Source organism: Cydia splendana, chromosome 5 (assembly GCF_910591565.1).
Source record: "Cydia splendana chromosome 5, ilCydSple1.2, whole genome shotgun sequence".
Taxonomy (NCBI): Eukaryota; Metazoa; Arthropoda; class Insecta; order Lepidoptera; family Tortricidae; genus Cydia; species Cydia splendana.
This window is the reverse complement of record NC_085964.1, coordinates 277769-300373: the sequence shown is the minus strand read 5'-3', so window position 1 is coordinate 300373 and position 22605 is coordinate 277769. Positions and strand designations below refer to the sequence as shown.

Below are 22605 nucleotides of genomic sequence, written 5' to 3'. Positions count from 1 at the left end.
AAACACACTCTAAACTCTAACTAGTCCACAAACAGCAAATCAATAAAGTCCGACCACGTTAAGTTTGAACATAAGTGCTGTTATGTCAAATATGGCACTGTCGTTTCGACAGGTCACTGCGAAGTCTGTGCACAGGCACACTTAGCGTAGGCGGACCATACTTAAAAAAACTCTTAAAAAGAGGTTCTCAATGCATTGGTATTTTTGTATGTTCCCCGTATTCGAGAAAGGAGAAACAGAGGGAATTGTCGAAATGTTATAGTAATTTCAGTATTTTTTAAACGAACTTCGGAAATCATCATTTGGTTGAGTGGAACTGCTCGTGAAGACCGTGCGATCTTAGCATTTAAAAACTGTTTCATGAAGTCGGTTCTTTTTGTTAGCAGTTATAAACTACCTTAAAATTACAACAGTAACTACGTATTAGCCACAGCGTAATAGAAGCTAGTAGGTAAGCGGTGCCAGATACTCGTGCCACACTCATACACGGTGCATGTGCAGTACCCACCGGATGGCGGCGTGGACGAGGGGAACGAGTGCGGCCGCGGGCTCGCGCCGCCGCCCGCCGCCGCTTGCAACACACACACGTTAGTGAACCTTACTACTAGGTATTAAGGTCGAGTATCGAGGGACGAGGGGAACGAGTGCGGCCGCCCGCCCGCCGCCGCTTACGACACACACACCATTCGGTCCGTCGATACAGTTAACCGACTATAATTAGGGTCGGTTGCACCAAACTGTTCGTATCGTTAAAGAGGTCGCAAAATTTTTATGTATGGAAAGTTTCATAGTAAAGCGCCGGGGCGCGCCGGCTGACGTTGATCAGTCTGTCAAATGTGGTTGGTGCAACTGGCCCTTAGTGTTTCTGTTAGTACCACCGTCGACACAATTAACAAACGATTCGTACACCTTATTACAATGGCATAGGGTTCACCTACGGTCAGTTAAGGGTGTTTTTTAAATAATTCAGTAAAAGGACGTGCAGTCAGTCCTGGTCATACTCTCCCAAACATGTTAAGCTCAATTCCCTTCACCTGTTCATAATATGAAAAGGATTTTCGCTTTACAACACATCGCTTTTTATAACAAGATTTTCAGAAACGGGCCCCAGTACCGACGATATACTTTAACCCCTTTATTCAGAAAACTTAAAAACCTCTTACAATTTTGTCTCTTTCTAACAACCAGAAATGTCAAAATGACAGATAGGGACAAACGATTATCAACGGTTTGTTAGATTTCAGAAAATTACGAATATTCGACAATACAAAAGTGACACATAGTGGCTTTCAATGATTGCTGCGTTTTCAATTGACTCGAAAAAATATTTAACAGATGAAACAAATCGCTCTAAGAGCTTACCACGGCTTCGTCTATTCTGTTCTTTAGTAAGGAATTATTATTTGGGGTAATTTTAAACTGTTGATTAGGTACATAAAAAAGATGTATATGTGTTGTGCGAGGAGTCACTAGCGTCGTTGAGACCTCTTAAAACATATGGAACCCTAAAAAGATACTAATATTAACGCAATCCTAAGAAATTTCTCTACTCTCTAGGGATTTTTAGATAGTCTCTTTCCGGACCTGAATTTCGAGCATTGCTAATTGAAAATGAAGTTGGCATGTGTTCTAATTTACAATTAAATAAAATCAACCCACACGATAGTATTGAACAGATTTGAGAGGGATGATATAATGTAAAATGATGTAAAAGGTGTTGGCAAAGTATAGCAACTCACCGGGCACCTCAATCTTGTCGGTGTCGAGGTTCAGCAGCAGACAGTTCTCGTCCAGGACCTCGTTGTCCACCTGGTACTCATGCCAGCCTTCTACCGAGTCCTGTACGCATAATACAAACGTGAACATAATGAAATTTGTACTGTACCGAACTATCAAAATTCTCATACAATCCGCACCAGCTTTCGTAAATCGACCTATACGACATATGGAAACATTTGACAGCTTTCTATTGGATGACTGCTGATAGCGAGAATCAGCTATAATCAATTCGTCAATTTTGTGTGGTGCACTAAAAAAGTCTATTTCAATAGAACTTGCTAACTATGTAAACAGACAACGTAACTTTGTTTTATTACTGTTTTTCTGTGAATTTTCACACCACCTCATCAAATACCATTGAAACCATACACATACACTATTGAAATGGTCCGTTCCGTAAAATACATAAATATATAACTGTATCTTGTCTTGGATATTTAATTAAAAGTTTAAAATGGGTTCATAAGTTAGGTTAATAGGACCTGATGGAATGACGGTTTTGTTTCTTTTAAATTCTACAATTGTCTATGATGAGTAGTGTTGTGACTAAAGTTTGTGATATAAACCCGCTACACACTACCCAACCCACGCTCTGTACCTACCGCCACGGTTATAAAATACATCAATACATCATTCTTAAGTACTAATTTGTCTTCTGATCGTGATTAAACAAATTAAAAATAAGTAACTACTTGTTTTTTACTTTTGGTATTTTATTATTCGATATGGTTTGACATTAGTAAAGTAGTAAGTAGGAGTCTTGCCCATCACTAGGCAATTCGTCATTCAGAGACAATTTCAATATGGCGGTTTGTTTACATAGTTAGCAAGTTCTATTGAAATAGACTTTACGCCCTTATTTTATATGTTGATTTCCACCATTTCTGAATGTATTGCAACTACTTAAGGACCAAGATGACCTCCACAAACCTCAATGAGCTCCGGCAGAGCGAAGGTCACGTTGAGGGGCTTCATAACTTTGCTCTTGTAGTTGTGTTCCAGTAGTAACGGCGTATATAGGATGTTCTTCCACTGACGGCTGAGGACTATCACGCCCTGAAAAATCGTAATTATTAAATTTATTAATACATAATTTAAAATAAGCGAAATTAAGACTTTGATCTTCGTTTAAAACTATCAATAACCACAATCGGATGTTCTAGTACACGTAATTGTAATCTTATACCATTAAACGAGCAATTCTTGTATATATATATTTCGGTGATCTCGGAAACGGCTCTAACGATTTCGATGAAATTTGCTATATGGGGGTTTTCGGGGCCGAAAAATCGATCTAGCTAGGTCTTATCTCTGGGAAAACGCGCATTTTTTGAGATTTTATATGTTTTCCGAGCAAAGCTCGGTCTCCCAGATATATTATTTTTAATTCCAGTAGGGACGTGAATAGTCCGATGATAAAAGTTAAATGTTTCGGAATATATGTATGTATTATAAGAAAGAACGTTAAGGGGCTACCCACCCACCCACGCCAATGACGTTCGATCTGAATCCCATAGTTTTATTTTATTTATTTTATTTTTATTATTGTCTTCGAGATATTTGGCATCAAGGTTGAACAATTTTAGGCAAAAAAACTAGTTTTCTGGCCATAACTTTTGTGTTAATTAGTTTAAAATTAAAACCCTGGACACGTTTTTCGAGACGTCAAAGACGAACTCAAATATGTAGATTTCGTACATGTAAGATCCTTCACTGCAAACTAGATTCGAAAAAAGTGTTTTACAATGTTTAAAAAAAAAAAAAAATAAGTATTCATTTTTAGGGTTCCGTACCCAAAGGGTAAAACGGGACCCTATTACTAAGACTTCGCTGTCCGTCCGTCCGTCCGTCCGTCCGTCCGTCCGTCCGTCCGTCCGTCCGTCCGTCTGTCACCAGGCTGTATCTCACGAACCGTGATAGCTAGACAGTTGAAATTTTCACAGATGATGTATTTCTGTTGCCGCTATAACAACAAATACTAAAAACAGAATAAAATAAAGATTTAAATGGGGCTCCCATACAACAAACGTGATTTTTGACCAAAGTTAAGCAACGTCGGGAGTGGTCAGTACTTGGATGGGTGACCCTTTTTTTTTTTGCTTTTTTTTTGTTTTTTTTTGCATTATGGTACGGAACCCTTCGTGCGCGAGTCCGACTCGCACTTGCCCTGTTTTTTTTTTCATTATGGTACTGAACCCTTCGTGTGCGAGTCCGACTCGCACTTGCCCGGTTTTTTCAAAATCCGGTGGACAAAACCGGAGATAAAAGATTGAAAAACCGATAACCGTTTGTCTTATAATTATATCTGTAGTGCAAAAAAAGGAGATACGCTTCAAAACTTGTCAAAAATCGATGAAAACCTCGGGTAGCCCCTTAAAATATACCTGTCGTAACGTAGAAAGTTTGGGCAGATGTCTCTCGGCCAGGTCTGCCTGCACTGCCGCCGCGTCAGCTTGCAGCGCGTACCGCAGCAGCACGCAGCACAGCTGCAGCGACGGCTCCTCTCGGAGTTGCTTGGCCATCGGTGTGTGGCGGCCGTAGCGGCTCTGCACCAAGGGAAACTATGTCAGGGACATTCATTTCTTAAGTCGCTACGATACCATTTTACAACGCGGTCAGACAAAAAACGTAGGCATCGATTTTTTACGTCTAATCGGTAATGCCTGCAGTAGTGACCTTGCTGTCGTCGTTCTTCCAGTCCCAAGTCATACCAAGTTCGTCAGATCCTTGACCAGATCGCAGAAGATTCAGAGGGTTCTAATCGCGGCACTATCAGGGAAAACATGGATACCATCATAAATGTCTGTGATACACGCAGTTGAAAAAAAGGTAACAGCATACCCCGTGAGGGTCTTTGGTTTGCAGGGTCTATCTTTATAGACTTTGAGCGTAAGTTACAGTGGAGTGTAGACTGTATGGTACTAGAGACAGGGCTAAAGATAGCGTACCTTGGGCAGGGTGTGGTGTGGAGCCAGATCCAACGCTGCCGCCATTAAACTAGCCGCCGTCGCTGTGAGGCGCCGCGCGTGCGCCCGGTACAGCGCCACGGCGCGGATGCCGAGCCGGTTGCACGGGTTCATCCACGCGTTGATGGCCGGCGATGCCGTGCTTAGGAGGTTCCAGTCCAGTCTGAAACCAGCTCAACATTTACTAGCCCTTATGCTTCATGTTACAAACGCGCCTGTTGTACCCTCATGTCAAAAAGTCAGAGCGCTCAGAGTCCTTCACATCTCGCTTATGCACCTGCGGCGACCTTTTTATTGTAAAAAAAATCCGGCGATTTCAACTACACCTATGGCTATTCGTGTTACGAAGTCGAACGTAGCCCAATGTCCAAAGCGCGTAGGCGCCAGCTGCACTCTATGCTACAAAGTCGGCCGACAGATGACATTCCGGCAGGAGCCTATAGCACCCTATACTATACAAGTTGGGCGCAGCTGATGGCACCTGCGCTTGTTATAGCCGAGCAGGGATCTGTTAACTGCTCGGCACTGACCTGGTGTAGTCGATCTTCTTGGTGATGGGCGTGCGCGGCGGCGCGGCGAAGTTGAACCACACCAGCTTGAGGTCGACGGCGCAGGAGGACGAGTTGCCGTTGTCCTTGAGCGGCACCACCGCCGTCTGGCTGTCGGTGGACGGCTCCTCTGGCCCGGGCGTCGACGGTTCTACACCAAAAAGTGAGCGATAAAACAAACATTTAGTTGAGAATATCTAGGAATTCTAGGATCAGTGGTGTGTATCATTCAACAGTTCGGATACGGTCGACTCGCGGTTTTTTTGAACAGTAAATAGAGCATAGGATAGGAGGTAGGATAGTATAGGGCATAGTTCAGAGAGCTAGAAAGAGCGTGTCATTCGGAACGGAGGTAAAACATGATCTGCAAACATAGGTTTAGTTCTTCTTCTACCTCGTTCCCTCAATGCTGAGGATCGCGACCACATGCAACATGTCTCCATTGATTGCGGTCATAAGCCAAGTGGACCGCACGGTGCAGGCTGCCGCCACTCGTCTTCTTTATGGCGTCAGACCATCTCTTACGAGCCCCACCTTGAGCGCGTTTGCCATTCATTCGCCCCAAGATGATACACTTCTCCATATCATGCATTGGTGATCTCATAATGTGTCCAAAAAATCTAAGGGTTCGTTCATGGCATGCTTTGGATAGCCGTGTGGTAATACTGAGTTCTTCCAAAATAGAGATGTTAGTTCTTCTAGCTGTCCAAGGTTTACGCAGCAGTCTTCGCCAACACCACATTTCAAAAGCGTCAATCTTAGCAACATCACAGCTTTTCAGGCTCCAAGTTTCGGCACCTTCGAGCAACACCGGCTTCCGACACATCGGAAGGGAGGGGCCCAAGCGATATCTCACCGTACAAATCTTTCTGCCATTTTTCGCGGGGGGAAAGGTGCACACAGTCGCACTTCTCACACACTTACATACAAAATCCAATCTGTAATGACGACACATTTACATAGAAAATGACACACGTCAAAGACAAATCTTGCAAACCTCGATCTCTTTTTGTGTACGGACGAGTGACAAGTGTCACAACACGCACACTAACACATTTTTGTTGAAGTATGTTATTGTATTCTGAGCGATGAGAAGTCGGATTTGTCGCTCGACCGATCCGCAATATGTACTGAGCGAGCAAAATCGATAAATCCAACAATTACATGAGACTAAAATATAATAATTGTGTTTGAATGTAATTAAACGTATGATATGTAAAAAAAATATTACATGTGAAATGTAACACTTTCTTTTTGTAAATTTGATGTCCCTGACCTCTTTTTATAACAAAAAACCGAGCAAACAGGCATTTTTGTGCAGCTGTGTTCACGCGCGCGTCTGGACTCGGTCTAGTGAAAAATCCAAGTGCAACTAGTTTTATTACCCGCGCTAGATTAGATTGACGCGCTAATCTTGTACCTGGGCAGAGGGGAAATAGTGCGAATGCCGCCTCCCTTCCGTGTTGCTCGAAGTTCGGCACCGTACATAAATATCGAGAAGACAAGAGCTCGAACCAATTGCATCTTAGTCGTACGTCGAATACCTCTGTTCCTCCAGATCTTGTCTAGGTTAGCCATAGCACTCTTAGCCATACCAGCTCTACGGCATATTTCGTCAGTGCTGCCACCGTCGCAGATTATTAACGACCCAAGATACACAAACTCGGTGACTTTTTCGAACTGGCGGAGTACGTCGGTAACTGGAAGTATATTTGCCCTATCCACTACCATTATTTTAGTTTTAGAATGGTTTATCTTAAGGCCCAGCTTAGCGCTCTCATCCTCAATTCGCTTCAAAAGAGCCGCCATTTCCACTTCACTAGACGCAACTACTGTAGTATCATCTGCATACCTGAGGTTACTGGGGTTTAGTTAGTAGACAGTGAAACTACAGTATATCGTAACTACTATTTTGTGTTAATGTTAGGTTTTCTGACGCTAGCGCAAAATAGATCGATAGTGTATTGAGTTCCAAACTTGCGGTGTCGAGGTTGGGAGTGCTGGGCTTGGAGTTGGAGTCCCGCTTCCTGAACAATACACATGACATACCTGGGCCCGGCGGAGGCGGGGCCGCGGGCTGCGCGGTGTTGAGGTTGGGAGTGCTGGGCTTGGAGTTGGAGTCCCGCTTCCTGAACAATACACATGACATACCTGGGCCCGGCGGAGGCGGGGCCGCGGGCTGCGCGGTGTTGAGGTTGGGAGTGCTGGGCTTGGAGTTGGAGTCCCGCTTCCTGAACAATACACATGACATACCTGGGCCCGGCGGAGGCGGGGCCGCGGGCTGCGCGGTGTTGAGGTTGGGAGTGCTGGGCTTGGAGTTGGAGTCCCGCTTCCTGAACAATACACATGACATACCTGGGCCCGGCGGAGGCGGGGCCGCGGGCTGCGCGGTGTTGAGGTTGGGAGTGCTGGGCTTGGAGTTGGAGTCCCGCTTCCTGAACAATACACATGACATACCTGGGCCCGGCGGAGGCGGGGCCGCGGGCTGCGCGGTGTTGAGGTTGAGAGTGCTGGGCTTGGAGTTGGAGTCCCGCTTCCTGAACAATACACATGACATACCTGGGCCCGGCGGAGGCGGGGCCGCGGGCTGCGCGGTGTTGAGGTTGGGAGTGCTGGGCTTGGAGTTGGAGTCCCGCGTCCTGAACAATACACATGACATACCTGGGCCCGGCGGAGGCGGGGCCGCGGGCTGCGCGGTGTTGAGGTTGGGAGTGCTGGGCTTGGAGTTGGAGTCCCGCTTCCTGAACAATACACATGACATACCTGGGCCCGGCGGAGGCGGGGCCGCGGGCTGCGCGGTGTTGAGGTTGGGAGTGCTGGGCTTGGAGTTGGAGTCCCGCTTCCTGAACAGGTCCTCGATGCCGGACGACCTAGGTTTAGTCTTCTCTTTGTCTGGCTTCAGTTCCTCCGCGGATTTGACGGATTCCCGGCAACTCTCCGGCTCGGGTTTGGGTTTTTCATCTGATTTGTGGGTTTGGGCGTGTTGGGATACCTTAAAGTTTAACAAATAAATAGTTATTTATAGTTGCAAGTTTTTGAATAGCCTTTCCCGCTATATTGTTATTGTTTGTACCTAAACTAGATATTATATAAAAGAGTTTATTGTCCATACTTCTTATGTTACAATTTAAGTCAAATTGTTCTTTCAAATTTTAGCTGATTATGTAATACGGGCAACCACTGGGGCTGCAACACAGTGTAAACTAACGCAGTCTCCAGGGCTCCAACTTCATATATAGCATGTATGTGTTTTTTGAACAATAAAGATTTATTTATTTATTATTTATTTATATTTGTTTTACAAGGGGGCAAAGTTGTTGTTTAACCGCTCGTGCTAATATTGATACCCGAGCAAGCGAAAGATTCCAAAATTATTCCACGAGCATAGCGAGTGGTTAGAAAAATGGAATCTTAAGCGTTGCGAGGGTTTCAAAGCTCGAGGATTAAACAAAATCTGCCTCCGAGTGAAACACAAAATTTTTCACCACACCAACCCGAAGCAAATATTAAATGTAAAATATTAAACAAAATCAAACCAAATCAAATCCAAATCAAATCCAAATAAAATATTTATCATCCAAAATTATCATTTAAAAGTCAATTCTACCAGCAAACATAAGAAAACAACTCAAAATTTGCATTTGATTACTTTGCCTCACATGTGAATAAAATGAAAATGAAAATGAAAAATGAAAAATGTTTATTGTGTTAAACAGTACAATTTGTATACAATTAGACTTGAGTCCTCCTTGTAAGTATATGTATACCTGTATCAGGAGAACCCGCTCTTTATTAATGTATGTACATAATATTAATTCAGCTTAGGTATGCTATATTTTTATTAATTATTAAATATATTTATTGTTGTTTAATATTAACTATACGATAGTGTGTGTGTATGCGTGTGTGTGTGTGTGTGTTTGTGTGTGTGTGTGTATGTATTTGTGTGTGTTGTGTGTGTGTGTGTGCGTGCGTTTCAGTTTATAAGTAATTCAGTTTATAAATGCAACTTTGCTATCAGTTTTTGAAGTGCAAAGTAACCCTTTCCGAGCTAGTGTGGTGAAAAGTAATGTATACTTTTTATGTACGAGTATACTACAGTATCTTTTTGAACCCGCGAGGTAGATCATATTAAACGACTATTACTATAAGACCGATCCCATCATTTCGAAAAACCGGCCAATTGCGAGTCGGACTCGCGTTCCAAGAGTTCCGTAACATTAAATCCGACTCAGGCTTGACTGCACATTTCTCATAGGTTTTCCTGACATGTATAGGTAAAGAACTATTTTGTGTATCTTTTTCAAAATTTTAGACCCAGTAGTTTCGGAGATAAAGGGGGGAATGACAATTATTTGGCTATTTTCTTAAATAACTTCTAAGCTATGTATTTTAAAATTATAAAAAAAAAAATATTTGAAATTCTCAAAATGAGCTCTTTCATTTGATATAATTATATAACACGATATAGTTTGAAAATTTTCTCATTTACCCCCCAAAAGTGGCCCCCATGTTTAAAATTCATTTGTTTACGTTACATGTCCATCTTTCGGTCACTAATTTACTTATCTGTATCAAATTTTTTTATATTATTTACGTATTTTATTTACTTTTGGACGTTTTGGTTAGTTTACTTTTAAAATGTTACTGTGCATTCCGTAAGTTTGTCTATCTAATTTGAATTCTCCCCTCATCTACTCGAAGGTTAGCTGGAAGAGATCCCTTACAGGGATAAGTTCGCCTTTGTACCTTTATTTTTGTAAATATTATGTAAACCTGTGTTGTGTACAATAAAGTGATTACTACTACTACTACTACTACTACAAATTTCAACTTAATTGGTCCAGTAGTTTCCGAGAAAATAGGCTGTGACAGACGGACAGACAGGGTTCCGTTTTTTCCTTTTGAGGTACGGAACCCTAAAAAGTGGCAGTTTTATTATTTTTGGACAATTAGGGTAGAACGGGGATAATTGAAACAAATCATGATTGAAACAAGCCAAATTTCTTGATAACTACAAAACCTATGCAAGCATGTGACGCAGTACTCAGTCTATGCGGTTAGTCGTTCTTAAATCGTAGACCAATAGTGCTCGAGCGCGCGAGCAACACGGTAGTGTTGAGGAGAAGTTCAGAAATTACACGGTATTAAGTCAAGTACCTGTGCTCGCATACTTTTTCGTTAGTTTTTATTACTTATGTATTTTAATAACTTTAATTCGTTTGGTGTTTTGGAAGGGAATTACGGAATCTTTTAACTGCCACTAAACAGCGATGGAGTGTTGTTTGTAAATATTATTTGACCTTGAGGTAAAACTTGCGATGTGGGGACGGTTGATACAACGCACTTGGGGACGATTGAAACGCGGGAAGCGTTTAGCATATAACCGACTGAAAGTATGGTAGTACATACATAATTATTTATATCCAATAGTATTTGTTGTGCTTATGATTGAAACATTGTTATAATTGAAACAAGCTTTAGTATGGAACACAAGAATGCATTGCTGTTAAAATTCTTTATCGTAATATCATATTGTTACATTAAAACTAGTTTGATTAAGCTATATGTATAAGGTAATCGTAACAAAGAAGTTTATAAGACTCACAATTTTATTTTCGAATACCTTCATTGATCAAGATTTTCAGATCCTGATAAATTGATTTCTTTTATTAAGGCGCTCATACACGAGTTTTACTTATTATTATGGTGACTATTGATCTCTTTATTCAGTTCTCATCTTAAGTTAGGTTATTTATAATATGAATATAAAAGTAAAATATAAAAACACTTACAAAACAATAAAAAATAATATAAACACATTATAAAAAACCTAACCTAGGGTGCCGCCAGCAGCGGGGCAAGGCCCAAGCTACCGGTGGTCAGGGCTGCAGAGAGAGGAACCGGCGGACTATCCGCGCCGTGTCCAAGATCACCGCCTTCTGCATCTGACCCTTGATCCAACCACCTAGCGAGAGTCTCTCAAGGTGTTGGTCGAGACTCTTCGCTATTAGACCATTCACTGAAACGACTATCGGGACAATTATCGTCGAGTCAACATCCCACATGGCTGTTATCTCGTGAGCCAAGTCTAGGTACTTACTGGACTTGTCCTTCTCGGCTTTCACGAGATTCTCATCATGGGGGATGGTGATGTCAACGAGCACGGCCCGACGTTGCGATCGATCTATTATCACGATGTCAGGCTTATTGGCTACAATAGTTCTGTCAGTGATGATAGATCGATCCCAATAGAGCGTGGCATGACCATTCTCGAGAACAGGCGCAGGTAAGTACTTGTAGTACGGTACTTCGCGGTCCACAAGGCCGTATAGAAGAGCAAGTTGCTGGTGAATAATCCTGGCTACGAGATTATGTCTGTGCAAGTACTCGCCGTTAGCAAGATGAGAACAACCGGAAATGATATGCCTGAGTGACTCTCCGGGACGGCGGCATGCCCGACAAATGTCGACCGTACCGTCCTTCAGGATATATTTCCGATAGTTGTTCGTCATCATCACTTCGTCCGCAATTGCACAGGCAAAACCCTCGGTTTCTCCGAAGAGGTCCCCGAATCGTAACCAGTTCACCGACGCGAGCAGGTCCACGTCGGGTCCCGTGAGGGCCTTGTAGAACCGCCCGTGTAGCACCTTACTCTCCCATGCCGCCTTGCGATCCGCAGTACTTAGTACCACAGGTTTGCGCCAGTTCTCGTTTGCCAAGGAGAGCGGCGTTAGGTTCCTGTCTACTGCCACCACATCACGATGCATCCCACACTCATTGTTAAGGAAATAATTCCTGAGATTGTACACCTCGCGGTTATGGAGATCCTTGGCATTTAGGAAGCCTCGGCCTCCACACTTCCGTGGGATGTACAATCTCATAACTGACGAGCGTGGGTGTAGCATACGATGTGTGGTGAGCAGTGATCGGACCCTCCGATCCAGGGCGTCCAGCTCGGTCTGAGTCCACCTTAGTATGCCAAAGGAGTATGTGAGTAGGGGCATTACCCAGGCGTTGAAGGCGCGCACTTTGTTGCCTCCTGACAAAAGACTGTTTAGGACTTTTGTGAGCCGACTGAAAAAGCGCTCCTTCACCGACCGTCTAATACCCTCATCCTCAATACCCAACGACTGTGACATACCAAGGTATTTATAGGTTTCTGATTCAGAGATAGATCTGAAAGACATTGTCTCAGAGAGTTGTAAATTTGTTGAATTTACAACCCTCCCCCGCTGTACATGCATAACCGCACATTTATCGATACCAAATTCCATGTTGATGGCATTACTGAAGACTTCGGTGGTTTTCAGTAGCTCCAACAAGTCTTGGCTATTTGGTGCAAATAATTTGAGGTCATCCATGTACAGAAGGTGAGAAATGACTTCACCCCCTCTCTGAAGCCGGCAACCTAGTCCCAAATCTTTCAGCAGGGTGCTGAGGGGATTCAGAGCTAGGCAGAACCACAGGGGACTCAGACTGTCGCCCTGAAAGATTCCTCGCTCAATCCTTATAAAATCCTGCGGGCCAGGGCGGTCATCCCCGCCTCCTGGTTGACGAAGGACTGTGGTCCACTGCCTCATACACGTGCTTAGGAAGGCTCTTAAAGCTGCATCAACTTTATACAACTCTAAGACCCTCCCCAACCATGAATGAGGCACCGAATCATAGGCCTTCTTGTAGTCAAAAAAAAAAAAAACCGACACTGACAGACTTCCTTTTACATTTCTTTACAAAAAATATATTTTTACATGTGGTTTTTGCCCTAAAAGACTGATAATATACCCACCGTGAACCGAGTTATTTGTAAATCTTGCGGACAACTGATATAATTGAGTATTAAAAACGACGACCATGGGTTGCAGTCATTACTACCGTGTTGACATCTGTCATACACCACCGGCAAAACCAGGCAATTAGAAATGATAACAAGAAGTCGAACTAAAGCGGTAACAACAAGCGCACGCCCACCACCCCCGCCCGCCTCGTCCACTTCCTCGTCCACATCGTCGTCAGGCGACGAGTTCGCAACGGCGCCTGACACAGACGGGTCCAGTGACGAGAGCGGGCCGCCGCCGCCGCCGCCACGACCACCTGCGCGACGAGGGCGGCCACCGCTGCCGGCACGCTTGGGGCCTGCGGGACATCCTGCCCCGCCCACGGCTCCCGCTACCGGTGGTATAGTGCGACGCATGAGATGGACTCGAGACATGAACGAGAATGTCATGCGCGCCTATTATGGGGCTACAGAGGGGGGAACACAGCTGTCCGTTCGAGAATACTGCCTTTGTTTCAGACTCTTGAACCCACCATCACCGTGTCGGAGCAGCGATTATCGGATCAGGTGCGCGTCATTCAGCGGCTAAAGCGCTTGGATGACGCGACACTTGATCGACTTCGCCAGGAGGCTCTCTCTGCTCGCGCGGATACCACCTTGGTGCGAGATCCACCCGCCACGTCGCCGGATCCGGTGCCCGTACCCGACCTGGCACCGGAGGCGCCACGGGTTGATTTCTGTACCGACGAGGGGGACTTCGCGAGTCAGAATGTGAGTACGACTGCTAATGAGCAACTGAGGAGGACTTTGGAAGAGGCGATTACGCAGTATCGCGTCACGACCAACTCTAGGCCACGATTACCACGTCTGCCTATGAATAGACGCAATCTAGCGCTAATGGGAGCCCTAAACGCTTTACTAGAGCCATATTTACGGACTAGTAAAGATTTAGATGATACGCACTCGATCATGTACTGCGGAGCCATCGCGGCGTGCCGTGTTGCTCGCGTCAAGTTTCCGGACGCTGAACGTGCACCTAGGACCGTCGGTGGTGTCCCTGCATGGCAAGTGCGGATCGAGCGACGTATCAGCTCGTTTAGGACTCTCATCGCAAAGCTGATCTGCTTCAGGGGGGGCAACAATCGCCCCCGAGTAATGCGCTTTGTGAACCAGGCGTTCGCGGGGACGGATATCAGGCCCCGCGACTACATGGCTAATGTCACAGAGCGTATCGACTTTCTAAAGCAAAAAGTCTATGCATGGGCAAACCGTATTCGCCGCTACAGAGAGCGTGTGGATCGATTCCAGCAGAATCGCCTTTTTCAAAGTGACCAAAGGAAAGTGTACCGAAAGTGGGAGGAAGCCAACCTTCGTACGCCCGACACGCGGCCGCCGGATGCTACTGCCATGACTGACTTCTGGCGTAGCATCTGGTCGGTGCCTGCCGGGCACACCGAGGGGAGTTGGATGAGTGTTGTCGAGCGTGAGTGCGAGTCCATCGAACCCATGGGGGCAGTCATCATCAGCCCCGATGACGTGAGTTGTGCCATCCGCACGGCCCAAAACTGGAAAAGTCCTGGACCGGATGGATTGCACAACTTCTGGCTAAAGTGGTTCCGATGCTCGCACTCGCGCTTGGCAGCACAATTTCAACAAGCCCTCGAGCTTGGTTCTCTTCCACCTTCCTTAACAACTGGTGTCACCTTCCTGCTCTATAAGTCCGGTAGTACCACGGAAGCGAAGAACTACAGACCCATCACATGCTTGCCTACACTATACAAGCTCCTTACATCCATTTTGAGAGCAAAAATCAACGCGCACATTGTTGCAAACAATATCCTGGCTTCCGCTCAAAATGGATGTAGGGTTGGGTCCCGTGGTACTAAAGAGCTCCTCCTTATAGACATGACCATCTGCCAACAAATCCGACGAAAAAGGGGGGCCCTCTCAGCCGCTTGGATTGACTACATGACTTCACCCCCTCTCTGAAGCCGGCTACACTACTAAAACTTGCGATGTGGGGACGGTTGATACAACGCACTTGGGGACGATTGAAACGCGGGAAGCGTTTAGCATATAACCGACTGAAAGTATGGTAGTACATACATAATTATTTATATCCAATAGTATTTGTTGTGCTTATGATTGAAACATTGTTATAATTGAAACAAGCTTTAGTATGGAACACAAGTATGCATTGCTGTTAAAATTCTTTATCGTAATATCATATTGTTACATTAAAACTAGTTTGATTAAGCTATATGTATAAGGTAATCGTAACAAAGAAGTTTATAAGACTCACAATTTTATTTTCGAATACCTTCATTGATCAAGATTTTCAGATCCTGATAAATTGATTTCTTTTATTAAGGCGCTCATACACGAGTTTTACTTATTATTATGGTGACTATTGATTATTATTATGGCGAAAATATATGGTGTTTCAAACGTCCCCACATAGTATTTCAATTATCACACCTATGGGGTCAATTGAACCACTCCCCCACATTCTCTTTGATTCCCCATCATTACATAGCCATGGGCGGTAAGGGTTTCAAACAATATTTATTTAAGAACTAAATAAATAAGGTTTAGTAATATATAGCCATACCTGACCGTAACAATGAAATAGTTACAGGCCATCAAACATAAATTGTTTCAACCATCCCCAGTTTACCCTACTCTTCAAATATTTCCATGACACAGTGTTTTTTTTTCAAATTCGTGGTTTGCATTATCTCGCACATGACACCGTGAAGGCTTTAGAAAATGTATGTTTAGCTACGTTTTGCCGTCAGTCACACAAATATGAATACCTTGACGGTGATGCCCTCGAGGCCGCACTCGAACATGATGTAGCCGATGGCATTCTCCTTCTGCGCGTCTGTTGCGCCGTTCTGGCAGCACTGCAATAACAAGCAAAATATTAATTTGAAGTATGAGTAAAAAATATAGTCTAAATCAGCGGTCGGCAACAAGCGGCCCGCGGCCGCATGCGGCCCGCGAACCTCTCACTTGCGGCCCGCGAGCCCCCCTGGCTATTTTGTTTGTAATATTGTCAAACAACAATGTCTGATAAAGTCACACATATTAACAAAAGTGCGGCCCGCGTCAACTTCCTTAACTACTATGTGGCCCTTGGCTGCTAAAAGGTTGCCGACCGCTGATTTAGACCAGCGGTCGGCAACGAACCTCTCAGTTGCGGCCCGCGAGCCTCCCTGGCTATTTTGTATGTAATATTAACAAACGACAATATTTGATAAAGTCATGAATATTAACAAAGTGCGGCCCGCGTCAACTTCGGTAACTACTATTTGGCCCTTGGCTGCTAAAAGGTTGCCGACCGCTGGTCTAAATAATCGCTGACAGATGACAGGAAAATTAGGATTTATAGAATAAACAATAAAATTATAAACGAATGATGAACATTTCCTTGCCGTAGTAAACGCTTTTTGTGTGACTATGTGCGATGTGAGTTGTAGGCGTTGTAGCAACACTTAAAAGGAAAATAAAACATAATTTTGTGCTAAATCACATAAATCAGCCTTGACTGTGCCAGCAATTGCCCACCTCCCACCACACCAATTTAATAAGTATTGACACTTACCGCAGCCTCGCACGTTTTGGCCCCGGGGTCCGCCTTGATGAACTTGAAGGCGACCTTGGAGTGCTGGCAAGGGATGCCGGTGATGGTCGCGTCCTTCAGTTGGGACGGGTCGTTGCGGATGCGTCTCAGTTGTCCGTGCACCTTGCCTACAATTTATAGGCCAAGCAATAAGAAGGTATAGAGGGAAATGCTTGGAACACAATTTTTGACTGCGTAACTTGGTTTGGACTAGAGTTAGGAGGTGAACATATCAAAAGTCTCGGGACTCAAAATATCTGTATACCAAATTTCAATTAAATCAGTTCAGCAGTTTTTGCTTTAGTTTCAAGTTTATATGTTTTTTCTTCGGAATGGTGTCAATCTGATACCTTAAATTAATTAATTCAGCACCCCGGTTTATACGAAAACGATACCAAACACGGCCTAGCAGCTTCACTGATGTATACTATATCAAAATACAATTGAGAGCCCTAAATAAACTTTCAAGAGCGGATCCAAAAAACTATTCAAGAATCGAAAAACTTGACTAAATAAAACTTGTAACAAATTTAATCAGCTTTCGGTTTGTCTAAGCAGGCATGTCGCTAAAACGCAAAGTTTTCAAGATATAAGTGAATGAAAAACCGAAAAATGGGACCTTCTTAATTTAGTTTAATCTACTTTACTTTAATCTAGAAAATCATTTAATTGACGCTATCCCCGAAAGAAATAAACACTAGTAACAGTGAACTCACCAACATTGAGCGTGATGGTAGTGTCCTCGCACTGTTGCTGCGAAGTCTCAATGTATACGGGGTCTCCTCTCTCCGGACCCCTCTTCCTGCCGCTGCCCTGCGCGGAGATCAGCGCCCTTCCACCCAGACCCTTCATTATACCGAATGACTTCTTGCTGCCGAGCGCTCGAAGCGTCGGTCTGTAGTATAACTGTACAGATTCCAGCGTCTTCTTCGAGCTTACGTATTTCGCCGTGATGTTCTCTACTGACACGCCGAAGAGAGACACGCACGTTAAGTCCTGAATGTTATCTAACGCCGAGAACGATATCATGTCTTCGACCACTGAAGACTGAATGAAGATTACGTTTACTTTCGGAACTGTGACTGTGGCTTGGAGCTGGTCACAAATTGTTTCTTCGTACACGTTTGAGTGAGTAATAGTAGCTAATTTACATTTGTCGTCCTTATCCATGGCTATGTTAGACTGGTTACGAGATTGCATGTATGGAAGCCAGTTGGAGGCGTACTGCTTCTGTTTCAAGATGTTTGCGCTCTGCACCGATGAGATACAGAGCAGTCGCAGATGGTTGATCACGGTTATGGGATGTATGTTCGCTAGAACAGGAGTGAGAGACTCGACGAATCTCTGTGTGCTCTCGAGGACTAGAGGAGTGAGCATGATGTCGATTTCTCCTCGCAGTTTTACGGACAGACCACTTTTGCTGTCGCTCGTAGTGGTTGCCGTCGAAGAGGTACTCTGTTCCTTGTTCTCTTGGTTATCCATGTTTTGCTGTAAGTCCCACCAACCTTGTGGGTATGGATGAGCCTTGATTTGGTTATTGAAGTGTGGAGTTAAATTTGAAAAAGGTCCGTGCTGAGTTTGGCTCGTGTGACCCTCCTTCTTGGAGACTAGCTTCATGATATGATTCTTTCCGAAAGGCTCGAACTTGGGCAAATATTTCTGGCCCACGTATATCAATGAGCCGTCCTCCGCGCGTTTAAACAACGGTAATGTGAAGACATCGGTTCCGCTCGGAAGGGAACAGGTGCCCCAGTTGGTGCATTTGTACTGTGGAAGGTTTTGCATGTAGCTGGCCATCAAGAGAGGAGAGTCCACGATGGGCTTGTTGGTCTGCATGTGCAGGTTTACCAGCGTCATGTCTTCCTGCGAAGAAATGGCGGAAATGAAAGAGGTGGACGATACGGAACCACTTTCGGAGTCCGGCTGAGCACCCGTGCTCAAGTTGCTCATCGTGTCCGGACCGTCCACGGGTTCCGACCTCGGCATGGAGTTCGTCCACTTCTCGTTCGTGATGTCGTTGATGCCAAAGGAGCTCTTGTCTTTAGGGTTGCTGTGGCGGCTACCGAAGGAATGCTTTAGACTCGAGGATCGGCTCGGGAACATATCCTCGTCCGCGGAGAAGAAGGCTTCCGAGTGGTTCTCACTTGTAATCGACATGGTTCTCTGCACTTCCAGGGGAATGGCTTCCTCGTGCGGCGCAGGGTGCGAGTTCAACGAGTAATGAGACTCGGACACGGCGACGCTTCGCGTAGGCACTTTCGGGACCACAAACGATTCGGCGTCCGTATGCGCGGGCACTTTCTTGTTCAGGTTGGTGTTGTCTTTCACTGTGCAGCTTAGAGCTAACTTTGAATCAGAGACGCTGCTCTCCATCTGAGGGACACTCAGTATGCTCTTGTGGAGTTTAGAATCGCTGTCGATTTTTGTGCTACCTAGAGGCACCGTGGAGTCGACCAAGCGGGCGTAGGGGACATCACTTTTGGTGCTCGATACTAGTACGTTGCTGCTACCTTTGCCCATACTGGTGTACGAGAACCGTCGGGTTAAACTTCTACGTTCTGTACTCTGTGGGGATTTGTTAAGGTTCTGCGGCAGCGGTGACGGGATCAGAGTGGAGGTGTTAGACGGCTGTAGGCAAACGTTGAGGCTGTCGTAGGGCGGGGTGTGAAACACGAGCTGGCCGGGGTGCAGCAAGCTCTGTCCGTAGCCGTACTCGCCGGGCGTTGTGTCCATTATGTTAAACATCGCTACGTTGATGCCATCCTGGAGATCTGAAGGATTCGGCTTCAAGAAGTTCGCTCCGTTCCTATTGGATCCGAAGAATGCACAGCCGCCTATGCAGCCGCACAGGGCGCTCTTGCCTTCATTGGGCCACATGAACCACAGCCGTTTAGTTTTCTCGTCGTGGAGCTTCAAGAATTTCTGCTGCACTAAGTGCAGATTCCTCGGACTCTGTGGTAATGATGAAGCCGCTTCAAGTAAAACTGGGCCTAGAGATACAGACCCCACGCCGACCCAGTTCTCACTTTCAGGCAGTTTGTTCTGGCTGGTGTTGCTGCCGTTAGAGGCATGGTGCGAGTTGCTCTGCATGTTGGTCTGCGTGAACAGCGCCAGCTTCATGTTCGGCAGCAGACCCGTCAGCCCGTTCCCGAACCCGGCGCCGTGCAGGTTGCACAAACTTAGTCTCACTGGAGAAATCCACGTTTGAAGCGTAGTATTCGTGTCCGCGATGTAAATGTCTATTAAGTCTATCGCGACACGGATCATCTTGTATTTGATCTCGTTAGTGGTCGGGCACCGGTATTTCAGCCCCACGTCCGTCTCCGGACAAATGTTGCTGTTCATGCCGTGGTGGCACTGTTTTGTTGAATTAGGCGGAATTAGTTCATTTTCACTGTCTGTGATGAGGAGTAGAAAGGTCTCAAGGGATGACACGATCTGGTAGAGCTGCGGAAGAGTCAAGCGACCGGTCAGCTGACCGAGCTGAAGCTCCATCATCCACGCGTACTCTATGGTATCTTCTTCGACAGATCGGTTGGTGTCGCTGAAGAACCCGTGCCCCCGTAACTGGAAAGACGAGAGCATCAGATGGCCCTGATATAGAGCTCCGGAATTATTCGGGTTGGTTCGCGATAGGTTATTTGCCGAAACCAATATAGAGGGGCTCAGAAGGAGTTGCATCTTAGTCTCCTTGAAGTTTTTATCCATTTCGAAGCCGAACCTCTCAATCAGTATAACCGGGCAGGGAGGTTCGTTTTCGCTGCAATTCTTTACTAAATGTGCCTGGATGTCGTGTATTATTATCGACACGGTCACGTCCAAAGGTCGATATCGCCGCGGGTCGAAGGCATCTTTACTTGACTCACTGGTATTATCGAGGGATATGTCTCCGTGCTGATTGATGCTACTCCGATCCGGCTTGGGAGTGCTCTCGCTGGACCAGAAAAACGTCTCCAAGTTGGGGGTCTTCTGCATGTCCGTGAAAGTCTGGTCCTCTCCGAAGATGTTCTCCAGTAAATTCATGAAGCTGGTGATAATGGTGCCGTAGGCGAGCAGGATGGAGGGCCCCACCTCGAGCTCGACGCTGACCTTGTCGGGCGGTAGCGACGTGCGGTCGAACGCGTTGCCGTCCATCGTCCAGTTCATGGGCGGCTGCTTCCTCATCCGAGGTATTCTCATGGGAGATAGAAGGATTTCCTCTTTCTCTGGTGTGGTGATGTCCGCTTGAGGCTCGGGCCCGAGCGGCGCGATGGGGTGGTAGTTGTAGCGCACGCTAAGCGCCACTATCGGCACCGACCAGCACTCCACCCAGCCCTGGGATTTAACGCACTTTCTCCTCCATTTGGACGCTTTTAGCCGACACGGGACCAGCTTCATGTTCTTGTCCAGTGACAGCAGCAGCGGCCGGGACGTGTTGACCTCGGGCAGGTACAGGCTCATGTCGACGGCCTCGCCCTGGATCCAGATCTTCAGCGGGATGACGTCGGGCAGGAAGTCCACGAAGGGCAGATCGAATGACACGTCCAGCAGGTCGCCGCAGAAGGCCACGTGGTTATTCTCCTGGTTCGTGGAGCTGCAGTCTATCCAGTTGTACTGATTGCTGACGGTCACCACTTCGCATTCCTTGAGCAGCAGGGAGATCTTCCACGTGTAAGGAACGAAGTGGAGTATGTCCGGACGGGACTTGTTGGACCAGTCGTTGATGAGGTCCTGGATGAAGTCGATGTGCGTGTAGACCAGGTGGGCGGTGGCCTTGCAGCCTGTGAGGCCGAGCTGCCAGCACTGGTGGTGGTTCCATACAAGGGGGTAGTGGCACTTCACCGTGTACTCCAGCGTTTCGCTTTCTGCCAAGCTTCTGTACTGCAAACTGGTGGTGGCCTCTAGATGCAGCAGCTGGCCGGTTATCTTCGTAGTGTATCCGTCTTGCAGCACAATCCAGGGCAGGGTCACCTCCAGGTAGGAGCCGGCGCCGATGTTTATATGTACGGCGTTCGTTTCTTTATTCTTCGTGAACAGTATGTCGATGGTGGCCTCGTTCAGCGTCGACAACCTAATATCGAAGGACTGCATCTGCCTTAGATCTCCCGGTTTCGGCTGCGGGGTCACTTCTAAACTCTTATAATTGGGTGGAAAGAAAAATTTGAACAGGTGATCCCTCTGCCTGTCCGCCCACGGCCCATAGCTGAAATCTGTTCCTTTCCCACATTTAATGTCCACTCCCCAGATTGGTGGCGCCGATTCCACGACATCTCCGTTAGCTAACCGTAGCAGCACGGGCTGTTCCGGTACTAAACCCGGTTCGTCCATATAAAAATACACCTCTATGTAATTAGAACTCATAACAACAAAGCCCTCTCCCATATATCTCGGTGGCTCGTCTACCATGGCAGTGTAGTTCGGACTAGGGGCTAACATAACTTTACAGTTCTCCGCCTTCGCCTTGACGAAGTGCATGAGATGGTCAAGGCTGGATGCGGGCGGTTTGGTGCTGTATACCAGATGTGATTCCTCGACGCTGATAGAAAGAGTTGTAGGGACTAAACGGTTGCCGAAGACGATGCGGGAGGTGGTGATATCTATTTTAATGACGGGGATGAGGTCTCTCCAGGTCCTTGCCATGGCGGCCTCGGACCTGACTGTGTCTTGCGCTCGCCTTCTCTTCTCGTTGGCGTGGTTCATGGCGCGCTCGCGGCCCGCGTCGTCCTGCTGCAGCTTCACCAGCGGCTCCAGCCCGAACGTCTTCTCGAGCTCGCTGTACAGCTCGCAGCGGTTGTACACGTGCAGCTCAAACCCGTTCAGCATTATGGAGAGGCGGGTGTCCGAGTGGGATAAGTCTGGAACGAGAAACACATGTACATATTACCTACTTCCGATCACAAAATGCTGATGTACTGAAAGGAGGAAAAATAG

General features: G+C 46.0%; 1 protein-coding gene across 1 annotated transcript in view; it reads right to left on the bottom strand.

Annotated features, from left to right (window-relative positions):
* The window catches only part of LOC134790463 (bridge-like lipid transfer protein family member 1), a 125065-nt gene that overhangs the window by 95654 nt on the left and 6806 nt on the right, over positions 1-22605 (bottom strand). Inside the window, exons 4-12 of the mRNA XM_063761272.1 lie at positions 17412-22529; positions 16678-16823; positions 15887-15976; positions 8057-8285; positions 5276-5444; positions 4728-4908; positions 4164-4325; positions 2710-2835; positions 1740-1839 (exon numbers count right to left, since the gene is read on the bottom strand). Of these exons, the coding sequence (XP_063617342.1) occupies positions 1740-1839; positions 2710-2835; positions 4164-4325; positions 4728-4908; positions 5276-5444; positions 8057-8285; positions 15887-15976; positions 16678-16823; positions 17412-22529 (6321 nt within the window). The remainder of the gene's footprint in view (positions 1-1739; positions 1840-2709; positions 2836-4163; positions 4326-4727; positions 4909-5275; positions 5445-8056; positions 8286-15886; positions 15977-16677; positions 16824-17411; positions 22530-22605) is intronic.